Genomic DNA, 19464 nt, shown 5'->3' with positions numbered 1-19464 from the left:
TATATTGAACGTATGTAAAACAGATCCACTACACCAGAATACATTAGCTTTAGAATTTTCCCATGTTACAGCTTTAGTTTTCCTTTTATTTATTGCGAAAATTTTGCTACGTAGTTGGGTTTTTTTTAACTTTAACACCTCTCGATAGGTTGCTTTTATTCAATGCATTCCATTTTAAGTGGAACAAACATGTCTGCTAATGACTCTTCACCAACATACACGACTTCAGGAAAACAATATTAAAATACACCTAAGAGAGGGGACGGTGGGAGTGTCTTTGTCTCAAAATGGAACATTTAAATGTCACTATGTTCAAAGTGTACAGCATATTTAAATGAGTTATTTAAAAATGCAAATTAGATTTTACCCGATGTTTTCGGTCTACGCTAGATTAGATACTACATATTATAAGAAAAGTAATAAACAAGGACTAGAAAGGTTAGTTTTTAATTTGAGAGTGATTGGAACATAAACAACTGCAGATTAACTTATTACCTTTTTATTTTCTATTAAACCCTTTTTGCATTATTGTTGAAACTAAAATGAACTTGTTTATATTTCATTAAATAAGATGTCACCAGCCAGTAACAAAGACTTAAAGTAAGGATGTGCTTTTGTAAGGATTATACATAATTCATGGAAAAAGTTAACACATACTGAAAGAATCATTTTATATTGTAATACGGGCTATTTAAAAAACCCACGAAGAATGCATACTTCGTTTCTTCAATAAGAGATCACACTTGTGTAATGTATACTCTGTGTGTGTGTGTGTGTGTGTGTGTGTGTGTGAGGGTGTGTGTGTGTGTGTGTGTGTGTGTGTGTGTGTGTGTGTGTGTGTGTGTGTGTGTGTGTGTGTGTGTGTGTGTGTGTGTGTGTGTGTGTGTGTGTGTGTGTGTGTGTGTGTGTGGGGTGTGTTTGTGTGTGTATGTGTGTGTGTGTGTGTGTGTGTATGGGGGCGTGTGGGGTATGTGTGGTGTATGTGTGGGTGGGGGTGGGGGTGGGGTGTGAGTGTGGGAGATTCCGATTCAGATCACAAAACACTTCGTATCATTCCTCTAGAACCCTTATTGTGCCCTTTTTATCTTGGGACCAACCAGATTTTGGGATTAGATATATGTATAAGAATAATTCATGATGTTCAAAAGCCCAAGGAGAGGCAGAGATAGCGGGGGACACTCCGATGTTTTGGGGTTGGTTTCTGAATTGTGAAACACCCAATGTTAAAATATTCTGGTGTCATGCAGTTCTAAACTAAGTAATATGTAAGTGTGTTTTTGTCTATAAAATGTTTTGAGTAAAACGTGAACATTAAAGAAATCTGTTTCTCCATTGATCTACATATAGGTGCACGAACATGTTCTCACGTCATTTTAAATGAACATCACTTATGCTCAAATTCTGATGTTATTTATAAAATACCATAACTTGTATTTTAAAAAAAGATGTCATCTTTAAATGACCATCATTTGTATTTAAATCCAGGTGTCATTGAAAATGGCTATCACTCGTATCAAAATTCAGATGTCATTAATCAATGACCATCAACTGAATTTAAATTCTGATGTCATTTATGGATGACCATCATCTGTATTTAAAGGACCGTTTTCAGTTAATGTTTTTCATTCAGAAAACAACTAGATACTTATTGTATGATTTTGTTTTGCATTTAACATTATTTAGAAATATTACATTCATTTCATTAACATCCCAGTTCCAGATATCAATCCATGCACTTATCAGATTATTTCATTTTTCAAAATTCATTGAAATCCATCTAATAACTACAGCCATTCTTCTATTCATTTCACTTTAGACTTTTTCGTTACAAATTTTATTTCATATTCTGTTTTTCTGAAATAATAAAATTATTTTCAAATTGAATATTTTGTTTTAGTTTTGTTTTATGAAGACATGGATCGCCAGTAGTGTATTGAAGTTTAAGAAAAGTTGTACAAGGATTTTTATATATAAAACGCAAGAAATGAAGCCTAATTTAATGTCAGATATGGCCATCATCAGATTGAAAACATTGATAATGGTAAAAATAAGGGGGAATGTGATAAGATAGAAAATACTAACCTTTAAAACTTCTACATCATTGTGCAATATGAAGTCGGAGTTGTTCGCATGTTGGTTCCGTTGCTCTAACATTACTCAATCAGATAAACCATATTGTACATGACGGTTGTAGTCGATGAAGCAGAAGACGCTTTCTATTCCGGAACGCTTAGTATTATTCTTTATCCTTATACTTTTTCACGAATTTTCCTTCAAAAATTTCTTTGGGCCGTGTTTTGTCCCATTTTTATTCAATTGGCCGATCGACAGCTTTTGATTGACAGTGCGGTTTAGCCAATCAGATCGCGGGTAGTATTCGCCTCTTTGTTTACGTTTCGCTACTCCGACATTCTCCGACAATGGTGATACGTTGCTGCAGGGGAACTTGCAACACCGATTTCGCTACCCCGAGCGATTATAGGGAGGTGTTGTGTTCATACCGTTTCCCAAATCTCAGATGAAGCATGAGAAGTGCAAATCTTGGCTCCGATTGTGCGGACGGCCTAAGTATCAACTTAACGAGGAGATCCTGCGGTGTTCTTCTAAAGGAAAGCATTTTTTTATGTCTGCTCAAAAGTGCGTAAATATTCACAGACTCACGTGTACAATATTGCAATGAACATCAGTATTTGTTTTTCACTCAAAATTTTGCTAGCATAAGTTTTATAATCCTCTCTCATGTGCTAATAAGTCGCATGTTAATGTGTGTATTTATAAACAAGCTTGATTTGGGACTGACCATTTTCGGATATTTATTGACTGAAGGGAAATGAAATTATCTGGACATGTTTCTGCTCTTTTAAAAAGTTTTACTTTGTGAACGGTCTGTGATAAAATGAGTGTTTACTGTTATGGTTAAACAGTTGAAATAAAATCTTAAAGTCTTCCAATAAGGTATTAATATTCTTGATGAAAAAAAAACCCCATTAACATGATATAAATAAAAACAACAAAAAATTAAGAATTTAATGCCAGTTTAGAAAGTAACCATTATATCAGTGATGTATCTTGGTGGCCATTTTATAAAGACTTTCTATGACTGTAAAAGCAAACTTGTTTTGTTTACCACTTCCTTCCCACTTGAAACAGAGGTGAAAGAAATTGCTGCTGCCGGGATTCAAACCCACCCGGCCCTCTGCACCCTTCTGGTCGTGGAGCCTACGCTCTACCAACTGAGCTAACCCTGCGTTGCGACTGTTTTTATTTTTATTTCATTAATTCTGCTCCATAGAAAACTATCACACCACTTGACCTTTGTTTTGTTTTTAATTATTAGCAAAAATGTAAAGAGGAAAAAAACATAAACAGATTCAACATTGTGTGGTGTTTAAAGGGTATCTTCAGCGAAAAATATTTTTTTATATATGAAAATATAGGCTACTGTGACCACTTTACAAGAAATAAAAATTTTCAAAGATGAACCATAAAAGTGACATTGACTGTTAAAATGGCAAAATTATCGATTTCACGGAAACAGTTGAGTAAAAATCTGAAAACCCGATAAGTGACCAGTGAAGACACAGTATACCAAAAGAGACTGAAATCGACTCGATTTAACATGGCGAGTATAGGGAAATGAAAGTACGTGACTACTTAAATGGACTATTTTAAGTCATTCAAGGAGGAAAGGGGCTAAAAAATAGATATACATAATTTTAGATTATTAAATTCCCTAACGACCGGTATATTTCATTATTTCATTATTGCACTGCTACCACATATAAAATTAGTTTAAAAAGTACTCGTCTGAAAAACGGATCGTAGTAATGTGGCGACTTACTGGGTTCTGGCAATATGCGTCAAATGAAAAAGACAGTTTTTACTCCTTCAACAACGGAAAGGGCTGTAATTCATAGATACAAATTTAGTATTTTGAATTCCCTATTGATTGGTGTATATATTGTCTTTGAATAAATGCAGTGATTTGCCATATTAACCTTATTTGAAAAGGAAAACCTCATACATATTCGACTGAGAACGGGTCGTAGATGGTATATATCCCCAAATTTTTCCGCTGACTGGGGAAAACATGGCCACTAATTTCAACTGTATCATCGTCTCTTGTTTGGAAGGACGCTCGTTGAAAGTATGACCCAGACACGAAACCGTTCGCTTTTAATTTTTCTTCAACGATACGCTAGAAGTATAATTAAGTCCGATATCATCGGGAATGACGTTCAATGCTGACGACACTTTGTTTGTCGGAGATGGTGAGAGTAGCCTCCCTTTATTTTCGGTAAGCGTGGTTATCTTTGCGTTGTCGATCGGCCAATTTGAGATTGAATTCAGATTATATTAATACATTTGTACTTTCTTGTTCTTTAACACGATGAATTTATAAACCGTGAACAGATTAAGAGAAAATAGGAGAGAACAAAATATCTATGTAAACTCCTTATACAATAGTGAATTCAAGTTTTACATTCATCTCTGAAGGTACGAGGTAACCCAATTATTATTCAGTACAAATTCAAGTAATTATATGTTTTATCATTATTACATACATGTACATTATCTAAAGTAAACTCTTGATATATGGATCAATACTAGGATGTTATCATGGACAACTAGTCAAATTTTAATTTGTAATAAAAAGTACCTTATCCAAGTATGATAATTCAAAGGACACATCGCTGTTAATTCGATATTAAAGGGCCTGCTGCCATTATCACGATTTTCGTGCAAGAAGTCAGCAACTCTAAATACAAGGTTTCTGAAGATGTATGTTGATGGGGAAAATATGGATAAGTTTTACGGTCGTCATAATGACCTCATTGTGAAATATTATATTTCCTTGAATGAAAGGAAGCAGAGAGTGCTTGATGCTCATTAATTTGCCTGTTGGTTTCGTTGTTATTTACCTTGTTCTTTTTTTGAGAACGTGACATAAGTTACCCAGATTGACAAAGATTTACATCGCGGGTGTCATCGATGAACCAAATGACGCCAAATAACGCGTATTCTTTCGAAAACGGTCACGTGAGTGTAATCATTCAGAGTCTGGTGAAAACATAAGTTATATCAATTTCATATCCTTAAAGAACAGATTTATGTATAACGGCTTGTAGGCATACCTACACATCAGGATGCAGTCATGCATAGGATTTACGTAAAGTTACCGAACCAAGGACCGCAACTCCAGCAGAAATTACAGTTTAGGTTGACGTATGAAATTATTTAAAGTTCATAAAAAGGGAAGACAAAGATCAGGGACATCAACATTTCCCCCTTGAGATTTGATTTAAATGTTTACGTCGCCCTTCAATGTAGGGTGATCGAACATCTTTATCAATAACGAAAACATTAGCTTGAATCAGGGCCAACAACCGCATTAACGTAACCACCAGGTGTGCTATAGGGCAACAAAGTAATGTCACATTAATGGAACCACCAGGCGTACTAGAGGGAAACAAAGTGATGTCATATTAATGGAACCACCAGGCGTACTATAGGGCAACAAAGTCATGTCATATTAATGAAACCACAAGCCGTAGTACAGGGCAACAAAGTAATGTCACATTAATGGAACCACCAGGCGTACTATAGGGAAACAAAGTAATGTCACATTAATGGAACCACCAGGCGTAGTGTAGGACATCAAACACAAAAACAAATGTTATACATGATATACATGCCACAAATCTAAATCTAAAAGTACCATGGTGTATTATGATATAGTTCACTGACAACAGTTTAAATGAATGTCATAAATATTCTCAATTGTCAATCCATAATATTTGCTCTATCATTCCTTGTGTGTAAATGTATAACACACTGTTGGTTGTGATTAGTACAACATACTGTTGGTTGTGATTAGTATAACATGCTGTTAGTTGTGATTAGTATAACATACTGTTGGTTGTGATTAGTATAACATACTGTTGGTTGTGATTAGTATAACATACTGTTGGTTGTGATTAGTATAACATACTGTTGGTTGTATAACATGCTGTTGGTTGTATAACATACTGTTGGTTGTGATTAGTATAACACACTGTTGGTTGTGATTAGTATAACATACTGTTGGTTGTGATTAGTATAACATACTGTTGGTTGTGATTAGTACAACATACTGTTGGTTGTGATTAGTACAACATACTGTTGGTTGTGATTAGTACAACATACTGTTGGTTGTATAACATACTGTTGGTTGTGATTAGTATAACATGATGTTGGTTGTGATTAGTACAACATACTGTTGGTTGTATAACATATTGTTGGTTGTGATTAGTATAACATACTGTTGGTTGTGATTAGTATAACATACTGTTGGTTGTGATTAGTATAACATACTGTTGGTTGTGATTAGTATAACATACTGTTGGTTGTGATTAGTATAACATACTGTTGGTTGTGATTAGTATAACATACTGTTGGTTGTGATTAGTATAACATACTGTTGGTTGTAAAACAAACTGTTGGTTGTGATTAGTATAACATACTGTTGGTTGTGATTAGTATAACATACTGTTGGTTGTGATTAGTATAACATACTGGTGGTTGTATAACATACTGTTGGTTGTGATTAGTATAACATACTGTTGGTTGTGATTAGTATAACATACTGTTGGTTGTGATTAGTATAACATACTGTTGGTTGTGATTAGTATAACATACTGTTGGTTGTATAGCATACTGTTGGTTGTGATTAGTATACTGTTGGTTGTGATTAGTATAACATACTGTTGGTTGTGATTAGTATAACATACTGTTGGTTGTGATTAGTATAACATACTGTTGGTTGTGATTAGTATAACATACTGTTGGTTGTGATTAGTATAACATACTGTTGGTTGTGATTAGTATAACATACTGTTGGTTGTATAGCATACTGTTGGTTGTGATTAGTATTACATACTGTTGGTTGTGATTAGTATAACATACTGTTGGTTGTGATTAGTATAACATACTGGTGGTTGTATAACATACTGTTGGTTGTGATTAGTATAACATACTGTTGGTTGTGATTAGTATAACATACTGTTGGTTGTGATTAGTATAACATACTGTTGGTTGTGATTAGTATAACATACTGTTGGTTGTATAGCATACTGTTGGTTGTGATTAGTATTACATACTGTTGGTTGTGATTAGTATAACATACTGTTGGTTGTGATTAGTATAACATACTGTTGGTTGTGATTAGTATAACATACTGTTGGTTGTATAGCATACTGTTGGTTGTGATTAGTATTACATACTGTTGGTTGTGATTAGTATAACATACTGTTGGTTGTGATTAGTATAACATACTGTTGGTTGTGATTAGTACAACATACTGTTGGTTGTGATTAGTATAACATACTGTTGGTTGTGATTAGTACAACATACTGTTGGTTGTGATTAGTATAACATACTGTTGGTTGTGATTAGTATAACATACTGTTGGTTGTGATTAGTATAACATACTGTTGGTTGTGATTAGTATAACATACTGTTGGTTGTGATTAGTATAACATACTGTTGGTTGTGATTAGTATAACATACTGTTGGTTGTATAGCATACTGTTGGTTGTGATTAGTATTACATACTGTTGGTTGTGATTAGTATAACATACTGTTGGTTGTGATTAGTATAACATACTGGTGGTTGTATAACATACTGTTGGTTGTGATTAGTATAACATACTGTTGGTTGTGATTAGTATAACATACTGTTGGTTGTGATTAGTATAACATACTGTTGGTTGTGATTAGTATAACATACTGTTGGTTGTATAGCATACTGTTGGTTGTGATTAGTATTACATACTGTTGGTTGTGATTAGTATAACATACTGTTGGTTGTGATTAGTATAACATACTGTTGGTTGTGATTAGTATAACATACTGTTGGTTGTGATTAGTATAACATACTGTTGGTTGTATAACATACTGTTGGTTGTGATTAGTATAACATACTGTTGGTTGTGATTAGTATAACATACTGTTGGTTGTGATTAGTATAACATACTGTTGGTTGTGATTAGTATAACATACTGTTGGTTGTATAACATACTGTTGGTTGTGATTAGTATAACATACTGTTGGTTGTGATTAGTATAACATGCTGTTGGTTGTGATTAGTATAACATACTGTTGGTTGTGATTAGTATAACATACTGTTGGTTGTGATTAGTATAACATACTGTTGGTTGTATAACATACTGTTGGTTGTGATTAGTATAACATACTGTTGGTTGTGATTAGTATAACATACTGTTGGTTGTGATTAGTATAACATACTGTTGGTTGTGATTAGTACAACATACTGTTGGTTGTGATTAGTACAACATACTGTTGGTTGTATAACATACTGTTGGTTGTATAACATACTGTTGGTTGTATAACATACTGTTGGTTGTGATTAGTATAACATACTGTTGGTTGTGATTAGTATAACATACTGTTGGTTGTGATTAGTATAACATACTGTTGGTTGTATAACATACTGTTGGTTGTGATTAGTATAACATACTGTTGGTTGTGATTAGTATAACATACTGTTGGTTGTGATTAGTATATCATTCTCTTTGTTTTCATTACTCTAATCAGTGGTTTTAGTTGGAATTGAGGAAGAAATCTGTTCTATGCAGCGATGTAAGGGAAGTAACTCTGATAAGAATACTGCCCTTATATGGATTAATAAAAAAACAGAATCAAGGGAAGTAACTCTGGTAACAATAATCCCGTAATATGGATGAATAAAAAGACGCAATCATTCAATTGGATTTATTATATTGATGCATCAAAATACAGGACAGATTTTTTAAAATGTACAAATTAGCAAATACACATTAATATGTTGTATTACCTGTACATTCTACAATGGACAAAAAATACATGATGGTGATGAAAGTAATTGTCTCGCCTCCTTACACATTATTATTTACTGAATGAAAGTTGCGGAACAAATTTTGAGTCCTAATATATATTCCATCTACTTTCATGTGTACTCGATTTAAACAACACAGAGTGGATTAAACCTTGTGGTTGTTACAAACAATTGGTTATGATGATTTATAAATTAATATATATTATGTGTACTATTTGTGTTTTAACTCTGTTATATAATTCCGTATTCTCTGATGTAAAGAATCTGTCAAATATGTACAAACCACGTGATTATTTAAATGATGTTCATGTTGTATATAAACAATTATATCACTTTACGTTTTTAGAGAATGTAACAAAGTGATATTTTGTATCATTTCAATCTTTCAACCGCCATTGTTATGATTATCTTGTGATTAGTCAATGAAGACTCTAAATATAACAGCTCTACACGACAACAACTCGAGAACTAAAAGTTGATCTTAATATATTGCAACTATTGTTTTTCTGTTGCGTTTCGAAGAGTGAGCCATGTATTGTCAAGTTATTAAATGAAAATGAGGAAATGACACAGTTAAAATGGGAAAGATATTTGATTAACCTATGTTAAATATAAACTAGCCTTTTTTAAGAGAAAAGAACAGAACACGTTGCTTCAGTCTTTGTAAAAACAGATAAAATATCTATTCCCAAATTTGTTTCACACTTCTCTAAACAAAACTGGATTCAAAGCTGGAACTCTCTAGCGTTCCTAAGCTTAAAGTAAAACTCATCTTTGTCTATACCGGAACTCTCTATCGTTCCTAAGCTTACAGTAAAACTCATCTTTGTCTATACCGGAACTCTCTAGCGTTCCTAAGCTTACAGTAAAACTCATCTTTGTCTATACCGAAAATGTCTAGCGTTCCTAAGCTTACAGTAAAACTCATCTTTGTCTATACCGGAACTCTCTAGCGTTCCTAAGCTTACAGTAAAACTCATCTTTGTCTATACCGGAACTCTCTAGCGTTCCTAAGCTTACAGTAAAACTCATCTTTGTCTATACCGAAAATGTCTAGCGTTCCTAAGCTTACAGTAAACCACAACTTTGTCTATACCGAACTCTCTAGCGTTCCTAAGCTTACAGTAAAACTCATCTTTGTCTATACCGAAACTCTCTAGCGTTCCTAAGCTATATTTCTGTACGTGTCACATTTGTATAAATGCCGCAAATCAAAACAGGAAATAACTTATTGTCGTAAATAAGAGACAACACGTATTAGATGTACGGAGGAGTTGAACAACAATGATAAAATTTGAGAAATGTGATTGTTTTCGTTAATCCTGGTTGTATGACATGACAGTCGTTTAGGAACACTTTGGTAAGCTACTTCCGGCGCCACCTTTGGAAAACCCAGCCAATATCGCACCTCCTCCACTAAAACAGAATCCAATAAGGAGGATGCATATGTTCCGGACCCCCTGTCAATATACAATTTCAGGAATACATCATAATGTCACTTTTAAAGTTAACATGTACAACATCGACTTACTACATACATTCATCACTGTACGTCTCTGGAAACTAGTTTCGTTTCTTGTATATTGAACTTCGTTTTAATGTATATAGATGTTACACGGAATAAACAAAGTTAGAAAAAAAATATTGATTTCAATTATTACAGTAAACGTGATGTTACTAAGACTGAATTATATTTAAGTTCTAAGCCCATTGTTCTCTGAAATGTTTTTGTTTCTATGGAAACAAATCCACTCAGAATGATCACTTTCCAAAAACACACAAGTGTGTACTTTCGTTTTTGTCCGATATAATGTTTAATGTGACGAGAAGGGAAAGTGATGAAAATAACATTCTTCGTTTATGTGAGTTTGTATAGATTAAATCCTCCTTACACATGCGAAAGAATTTTTTTCACTAAAACGTTCTCACTTCGTACAATGTTGTATATATATAGTTAAGATTTATATTTCAATTAGACTGGTTGTACATTGTATAACTAAAATTTAACCTTTCAGCACTGAGTGAAAAAGAAAATTTAAATACGGTTTAATAAATGAAAAATATTTCTCTAGTTCCATCTGAAAATATTATGTACTGGATATGAAAGTTTAGCCATATTTAGACTCTGACCATGTAAAGGTCGAAGGTCATTCATTTGAACATGTAACAAGCCAAAAACATTACAGTATCCTTGACGTTTCCAGTTATTGAGAAGAAATCGTCTAAAGACTTGAACCTCGTGACTTTGAAAATCTATCAGGATCCTGTAGTCCTTCAGTCAAGCAGTCTACAAGTCTGGCGTTTAAGAAAAGAAGTCGTTTTAAAGGATTTGAAGACACATGGGGACGAAAAAACCCGATGTTTGTATTCAAATTCCTGAATTAGATAATTCATGCGTGGAAAAGAAAATTGCGTTCCAACCTTAATCTCCTTGAAGACAAACACTCCCCATACTGAAGCTATCACTGCAGGAATAGTTGTAACAATAGGAAATGCCACGGCATTTGACAAGACCTTGTTAGCGAGGAACCTGTTTGGTACACAAAAGTGTAATGTCAAATTATTGATACAATGAGATATAACACAATACTTCTCAGTACAGTGTGTCAGCAGATATGCATCAATTGTCAACGATTCTATTTAAGCAGAATGCATGTTTTATAAACAGTGACTTCCACAGATTCAATCAAAATCGGACATATTCGGATTAATATTTTTTAAGAAAGCGTCAAAAGAGGAGTTGGCAAAAAGACAATTGTAGTTTCGATAAAAAATATGTATGGAATGTTATATCAATTGGACAAGTCTGTGTATACTTAACATAATGGATCAGGAAAAAAATAATCTATCAGTTGCCTATGTCACAAAAAATCAGAGATTTATAGGTACCAACAGGAGGTGATTATCAACAAACAGAAACAAAAGGGAACATTGTTCACATCAACAAACAGAAACAAAAGGGGACATTGTTCACATCAACAAACAGAAACAAAAGGGAACATTGTTCACATCAACAAACAGAAACAAAAGGGGACATTGTTCACATCAACAAACAGAAACAAAAGGGAACATTGTTCACATCAACAAACAGAAACAAAAGGGGACATTGTTCACATCAACAAACAGAAACAAAAGGGGACATTGTTCACACCAACAAACAGAAACAGAAGGGAACACTGTTCATATCAACAAACAAAAGGGAACATTGTTCATATCAACAAACAGAAACAAAAGGGAACATTGTTCACATCAACAAACAGAAACAAAAGGGAACATTGTTCACATCAACAAACAGAAACAAAAGGGGACATTGTTCACATCAACAAACAGAAACAGAAGGGAACATTGTTCACATCAACAAACAGAAACAAAAGGGAACATTGTTCACATCAACAAACAGAAACAAAAGGGAACATTGTTCACATCAACAAACAGAAACAGAAGGGAACATTGTTCACATCAACAAACAGAAACAAAAGGGAACATTGTTCACATCAACAAACAGAAACAAAAGGGAACATTGTTCACATCAACAAACAGAAACAAAAGGGAACATTGTTCACATCAACAAACAGAAACAAAAGGGAACATTGTTCACATCAACAAACAGAAACAAAAGGGGACATTGTTCATACCAACAAACAGAAACAGAAGGGAACATTGTTCATATCAACAAACAAAAGGGAACATTGTTCACATCAACAAACAGAAACAAAAGGGAACATTGTTCACATCAACAAACAGAAACAAAAGGGAACATTGTTCATATCAACAAACAGAAACAAAAGGGAACATTGTTCATATCAACAAACAGAAACAAAAGGGAACATTGTTCACATCAACAACCAGAAACAGAAGGGGACATTGTTCACATCAACAAACAGAAACAGAAGGGAACATTGTTCACATCAACAAACAGAAACAAAAGGGAACATTGTTCACATCAACAAACAGAAACAAAAGGGGACATTGTTCATACCAACAAACAGAAACAAAAGGGAACATTGTTCATATCAACAAACAAAAGGGAACATTGTTCATATCAACAAACAAAAGGGAACATTGTTCATATCAACAAACAGAAACAAAAGGGAACATTGTTCACATCAACAAACAGAAACAAAAGGGAACATTGTTCACATCAACAAACAGAAACAAAAGGGAACATTGTTCACATCAACAAACAGAAACAAAAAGGGAACATTGTTCATATCAACAAACAGAAACAAAAGGGAACATTGTTCACATCAACAAACAGAAACAAAAGGGAACATTGTTCACATCAACAAACAGAAACAAAAGGGAACATTGTTCATATCAACAAACAGAAACAAAAGGGAACATTGTTCACATCAACAAACAGAAACAAAAGGGAACATTGTTCACATCAACAAACAGAAACAAAAGGGAACATTGTTCACATCAACAAACAGAAACAAAAGGGAACATTGTTCACATCAAACAAACAAACAAAACAAAAGGGAACATTGTTCACATCAACAAACAGAAACAAAAGGGAACATTGTTCACATCAACAAACAGAAACAAAAGGGAACATTGTTCACATCAACAAACAGAAACAAAAGGGAACATTGTTCACATCAACAAACAGAAACAAAAGGGAACATTGTTCACATCAACAAACAGAAACAAAAGGGAACATTGTTCACATCAACAAACAGAAACAAAAGGGAACATTGTTCACATCAACAAACAGAAACAAAAGGGAACATTGTTCATATCAACAAACAGAAACAAAAGGGAACATTGTTCATATCAACAAACAAAAGGGAACATTGTTCATATCAACAAACAGAAACAAAAGGGAACATTGTTCACATCAACAAACAAAAGGGAACATTGTTCATATCAACAAACAAACAAAAGGGAACATTGTTCATATCAACAAACAGAAACAAAAGGGAACATTGTTCACATCAACAAACAGAAACAAAAGGGAACATTGTTCATATCAACAAACAGAAACAAAAGGGAACATTGTTCATATCAACAGAACAGGAAAAAATAACATTGTTACAACAACATCATGTTATCAACAAAATTGTACATCTGTACGCTATCAAGTATTGTCCATTTCTTGGTTACATTATATGACAAACAGGCCCATAGTCAAATTAAAAAAAGAAACAGACTCATATTCAAATTAAAATAAAACAGATGCTAACCCATAGTCAAATTAAAATAAAAACAGAAACAGACCCATACTTCAATTAAAAAGAAAACAAAACAAAATGTCTGGAAACCGGCATCTGGACAGACAACAGACAGACGGATGGGCGGAGACAAATATAGTCCCCTCCGGCTTCACCGGTAGGGGACTAACTAGTGCATAAATGAACAAAAGAAAGATTTACATGGAGACTCCTGAAAAAAGTACAAGGAGAGTATGTCCAGGCGTTCCGGAAGAGTAAGCGTCTTCTGCTTTATCGACAACTCCCGCCATAAAGAGTACAGGAGAAATGAGTGAAAACATTTGAATGAACTTACCATTTTGACTTGCACCGTTCACATTATCCTGTACGTATGTTGCTCCGGTAAACATCTGTCCGTAAAGTACGCCCGATATAAGTGACAGCCCAATACCCCTGAAATACACATTCGGTGTCAAGTACGCCCGATATATACACATTCGGTGTCAAGTACTCCCGTTACATACACATTCGGTGTCAAGTACTCCCGTTACATACATATTCGGTGTCAAGTACGCCCGATATATACACATTCGGTGTCAAGTACTCCCGTTACATACACATTCGGTGTCAAGTACGCCCGATATATACACATTCGGTGTCAAGTACTCCCGATATAAGTGACAGTCCAATACCCCTGAAAATACACATTCGGTGTCAAGTACTCCCGTTATATACACATTCGGTGTCAAGTACTCCCGTTATATACACATTCGGTGTCAAGTACGCCCGATATAAGTGACAGTCCAATACCCCTGAAAATACACATTCGGTGTCAAGTACGCCCGATATATACACATTTGGTGTCAAGTACTCCCGTTATATACACATTCGGTGTCAAGTACTCCCGTTACATACACATTCGGTGTCAAGTACGCCCGATATATACACATTCGGTGTCAAGTACGCCCGATATATACACATTCGGTGTCAAGTACTCCCGTTACATACACATTCGGTGTCAAATACTCCCGTTACATACACATTCGGTGTCAAGTACGCCCGATATATACACATTCGGTGTCAAGTACTCCCGTTACATACACATTCGGTGTCAAGTACTCCCGTTACATACACATTCGGTGTCAAGTACTCCAGTTACATACACATTCGGTGTCAAGTACTCCCGTTACATACACATTCGGTGTCAAGTACTCCCGTTACATACACATTCGGTGTCAAGTACGCCCGATATATACACATTCGGTGTCAAGTACTCCCGTTACATACACATTCGGTGTCAAGTACTCCCGTTACATACACATTCGGTGTCAAGTACGCCCGATATATACACATTCGGTGTCAAGTACTCCCGTTACATACACATTCGGTGTCAAGTACTCCCGTTACATACACATTCGGTGTCAAGTACGCCCGTTATATACACATTCGGTGTCAAGTACTCCCGTTACATACACATTCGGTGTCAAGTACTCCCGTTATATACACATTCGGTGTCAAGTACTCCCGTTACATACACATTCGGTGTCAAGTACTCCCGTTACATACACATTCGGTGTCAAGTACGCCCGTTACATACACATTCGGTGTCAAGTACTCCCGTTACATACACATTCGGTGTCAAGTACTCCCGTTACATACACATTCGGTGTCAAGTACTCCCGTTACATACACATTCGGTGTCAAGTACTCCCATACACATACATACACATTCGGTGTCAAGTACTCCCGTTACATACACATTCGGTGTCAAGTACTCCCGTTACATACACATTCGGTGTCAAGTACTCCCGTTACATACACATTCGGTGTCAAGTACTCCCGTTACATACACATTCGGTGTCAAGTACGCCCGATATATACACATTCGGTGTCAAGTACTCCCGTTATATACACATTCGGTGTCAAGTACGCCCGATATATACACATTCGGTGTCAAGTACTCCCGTTATATACACATTCGGTGTCAAGTACTCCCGTTATATACACATTCGGTGTCAAGTACGCCCGATATATACACATTCGGTGTCAAGTACTCCCGTTATATACACATTCGGTGTCAAGTACGCCCGATATATACACATTCGGTGTCAAGTACGCCCGATATATACACATTCGGTGTCAAGTACTCCCGTTATATACACATTCGGTGTCAAGTACGCCCGATATATACACATTCGGTGTCAAGTACTCCCGTTACATACACATTCGGTGTCAAGTACTCCCGTTACATACACATTCGGTGTCAAGTACTCCCGTTACATACACATTCGGTGTCAAGTACTCCCGTTACATACACATTCGGTGTCAAGTACTCCCGTTACATACACATTCGGTGTCAAGTACTCCCGTTACATACACATTCGGTGTCAAGTACTCCCGCCCATTCGGTGTCAAGTACACCCGTTATATACACATTCGGTGTCAAGTACTCCCGTTACATACACATTCGGTGTCAAGTACTCCCGTTACATACACATTCGGTGTCAAGTACTCCCGTTATATACACATTCGGTGTCAAGTACTCCCGTTATATACACATTCGGTGTCAAGTACTCCCGTTATATACACATTCGGTGTCAAGTACGCCCGATATATACACATTCGGTGTCAAGTACTCCCGTTATATACACATTCGGTGTCAAGTACGCCCGATATATACACATTCGGTGTCAAGTACTCCCGTTATATACACATTCGGTGTCAAGTACGCCCGATATATACACATTCGGTGTCAAGTACTCCCGTTACATACACATTCGGTGTCAAGTACTCCCGTTATATACACATTCGGTGTCAAGTACGCCCGATATATACACATTCGGTGTCAAGTACTCCCGTTATATACACATTCGGTGTCAAGTACGCCCGATATATACACATTCGGTGTCAAGTACTCCCGTTATATACACATTCGGTGTCAAGTACTCCCGTTATATACACATTCGGTGTCAAGTACTCCCGTTACATACACATTCGGTGTCAAGTACTCCCGTTATATACACATTCGGTGTCAAGTACTCCCGTATACATACACGTACGCCCGATATATACACATTCGGTGTCAAGTACTCCCGTTATATACACATTCGGTGTCAAGTACTCCCGTTACATACACATTCGGTGTCAAGTACTCCCGTTACATACACATTCGGTGTCAAGTACTCCCGATATATACACATTCGGTGTCAAGTACGCCCGATATATACACATTCGGTGTCAAGTACTCCCGTTATATACACATTCGGTGTCAAGTACTCCCGTTATATACACATTCGGTGTCAAGTACGCCCGATATATACACATTCGGTGTCAAGTACTCCCGTTATATACACATACCAGAACACTTACCGCCGGTAACTAGGAATACGCTGTGAAGTACTCCCGTTATATACACATTCGGTGTCAAGTACGCCCGATATATACACATTCGGTGTATATATATACACATTCGGTGTCAAGTACTCCCGTATATACACATTCGGTGTCAAGTACGCCCGATATATACACATTCGGTGTCAAGTACTCCCGTTATATACACATTCGGTGTCAAGTACTCCCGTTATATACACATTCGGTGTCAAGTACGCCCGATATATACACATTCGGTGTCAAGTACTCCCGTTATATACACATACGGTGTCAAGTACTCCCGTTATATACACATTCAGTGTCAAGTACTCCCGATATATACCCGATATATACACATTCGGTGTCAAGTACTCCCGTTATATACACATTCTGTGTCAAGTACTCCCGTTATATACACATTCGGTGTCAAGTACGCAAGTACGCCCGATATATACACATTCGGTGTCAAGTACTCCCGTTACATACACATTCGGTGTCAAGTACTCCCGTTACATACACATTCGGTGTCAAGTACGCCCGATATAAGTAACAGTCCAATACCCCTGAAAATACACATTCGTGGTCCATAAACAGGAGTAGCCGAAGATTATATAAACTTTTTTTCACAGATGTTTTACCGGTATTAAAGTGATTATTTCAGTTTTTATATTCACATTGCAAACTCACTAGAATAATAATAAACTTTGTTTATTTTACAACAATTGCGAAGCAAGTTTTTTTCTCTTACATTAATCACTCTTGTTGGCCCGGATGTAAGCGCGCGAGGGGTATTAGTGTAGGAGGAAACCGGAGTACCCGGGGCAAAACCCACGTGGTCGGGCAGGTGACCCCATACCTTTTCATATCCATTCCGGAAATCGAACCCCGGACGGCTAGGTGAAAGGCGAATGCGTTACCACTGTGCCACCCGACCATCCAATAGAACCCAATATCATCAAATGCATATGAAATTTTCACATTCAGTTACTTTATATATGCGAAAATTCCGTGAAAAATTTCGGACATTGTTACACATTTAATGAAGGAAGATGATGTTTGAGTTGTTCCCTCTGCGGGTCTCGAACTGACGATCTATGGCACCAAATCGCCTAGTCAAGCAATGCCAAACAGCCTAACCAATACACCATCCTCACGACACACCCAATAAAGGAAGCTGTAATGACCATCGTGGCAAATTGTCTAATTACTTGATACGATCACCTGGTAGCTTATTCATACTTGGATACGAGTTGTACAAATAGCACACTTCGAATTCAGGTCTATATACAGATATACAGGATTGCACGAAGAACACACAAGCTAATACCGCGCCTTTCAATATAGTCCAGCGTTTAAGGGAGACAATACTTCACTTTGTGGGGAAAGCGTGCAATTTTTTTTGTAGGTAACGCATCCCAATACAAGTCATTTTCGATTAGGACCCACTTCAGAAACGCCCCCTGGTGGCGGCCATCTTGAAAATCAATATGGCGGCAAACTGGTGCATGTATTCCTCAATAACTCCGTTGTTAAGGTAAATACACACGTATTTTCAATGGCTACCCCCAATGTTTTCATGGTCAGAGAGTTATATGAAACTACTCGTGACTTCCTGTTGTGTCCGCCATCTTTGATTTCAAGATGGCCGCCACCAGGGGGTGTTTCTGAAGTGGGCCCTAATCGAAAATGACTTGTATCATGCTTTCCCTACAAAGTGAAGTATTGCTTGAAATATGGCTCTTAACAACTGGACTGATATAATTAGATAGAGTATAGCAAACTGATGTGAATCGGTATAATAGAGGCTTTATTGTCTTCCTGGGACTCATCAATGATGCTAATCATCTTTAAAGTTGAAACCTGCGAGATAACTCAGAAATTTAAATGAATAGAATGTTTGCATTAAGATTTGCCAAAACAACTGAATATTAAAAATGTTTAGATTTTAAAATCCAGTTATATATTGGTTTCTATTCTGTTCAAGATTCAACGTTCAGCATAAAAAACAACGAATGATAAGATCAATATTCAAGGGTTTTTCACGTAAAAGACATAATTCTGTTGTTG

The 19464-nt window shown here is 36.1% G+C and overlaps 1 protein-coding gene across 1 annotated transcript in view; it reads right to left on the bottom strand.

Moving 5' to 3' along the window:
* Positions 1-10221: 10221 nt before the first annotated feature.
* Positions 10222-19464, bottom strand: part of LOC132553113 (transmembrane protein 144-like) — a 32547-nt gene continuing 23304 nt past the window's right edge. Inside the window, exons 8-11 of the mRNA XM_060217324.1 lie at positions 14384-14481; positions 14167-14218; positions 11297-11405; positions 10222-10335 (exon numbers count right to left, since the gene is read on the bottom strand). Of these exons, the coding sequence (XP_060073307.1) occupies positions 10222-10335; positions 11297-11405; positions 14167-14218; positions 14384-14481 (373 nt within the window). The remainder of the gene's footprint in view (positions 10336-11296; positions 11406-14166; positions 14219-14383; positions 14482-19464) is intronic.

The sequence above is a fragment of the Ylistrum balloti genome, unplaced genomic scaffold (genome assembly GCF_031769215.1).
Source record: "Ylistrum balloti isolate Yb309-2 unplaced genomic scaffold, AGI_CSIRO_Ybal_v1 Utg370298, whole genome shotgun sequence".
Classification (NCBI taxonomy): Eukaryota; Metazoa; Mollusca; class Bivalvia; order Pectinida; family Pectinidae; genus Ylistrum; species Ylistrum balloti.
This window is presented reverse-complemented; position numbering and strand designations above follow the sequence as displayed.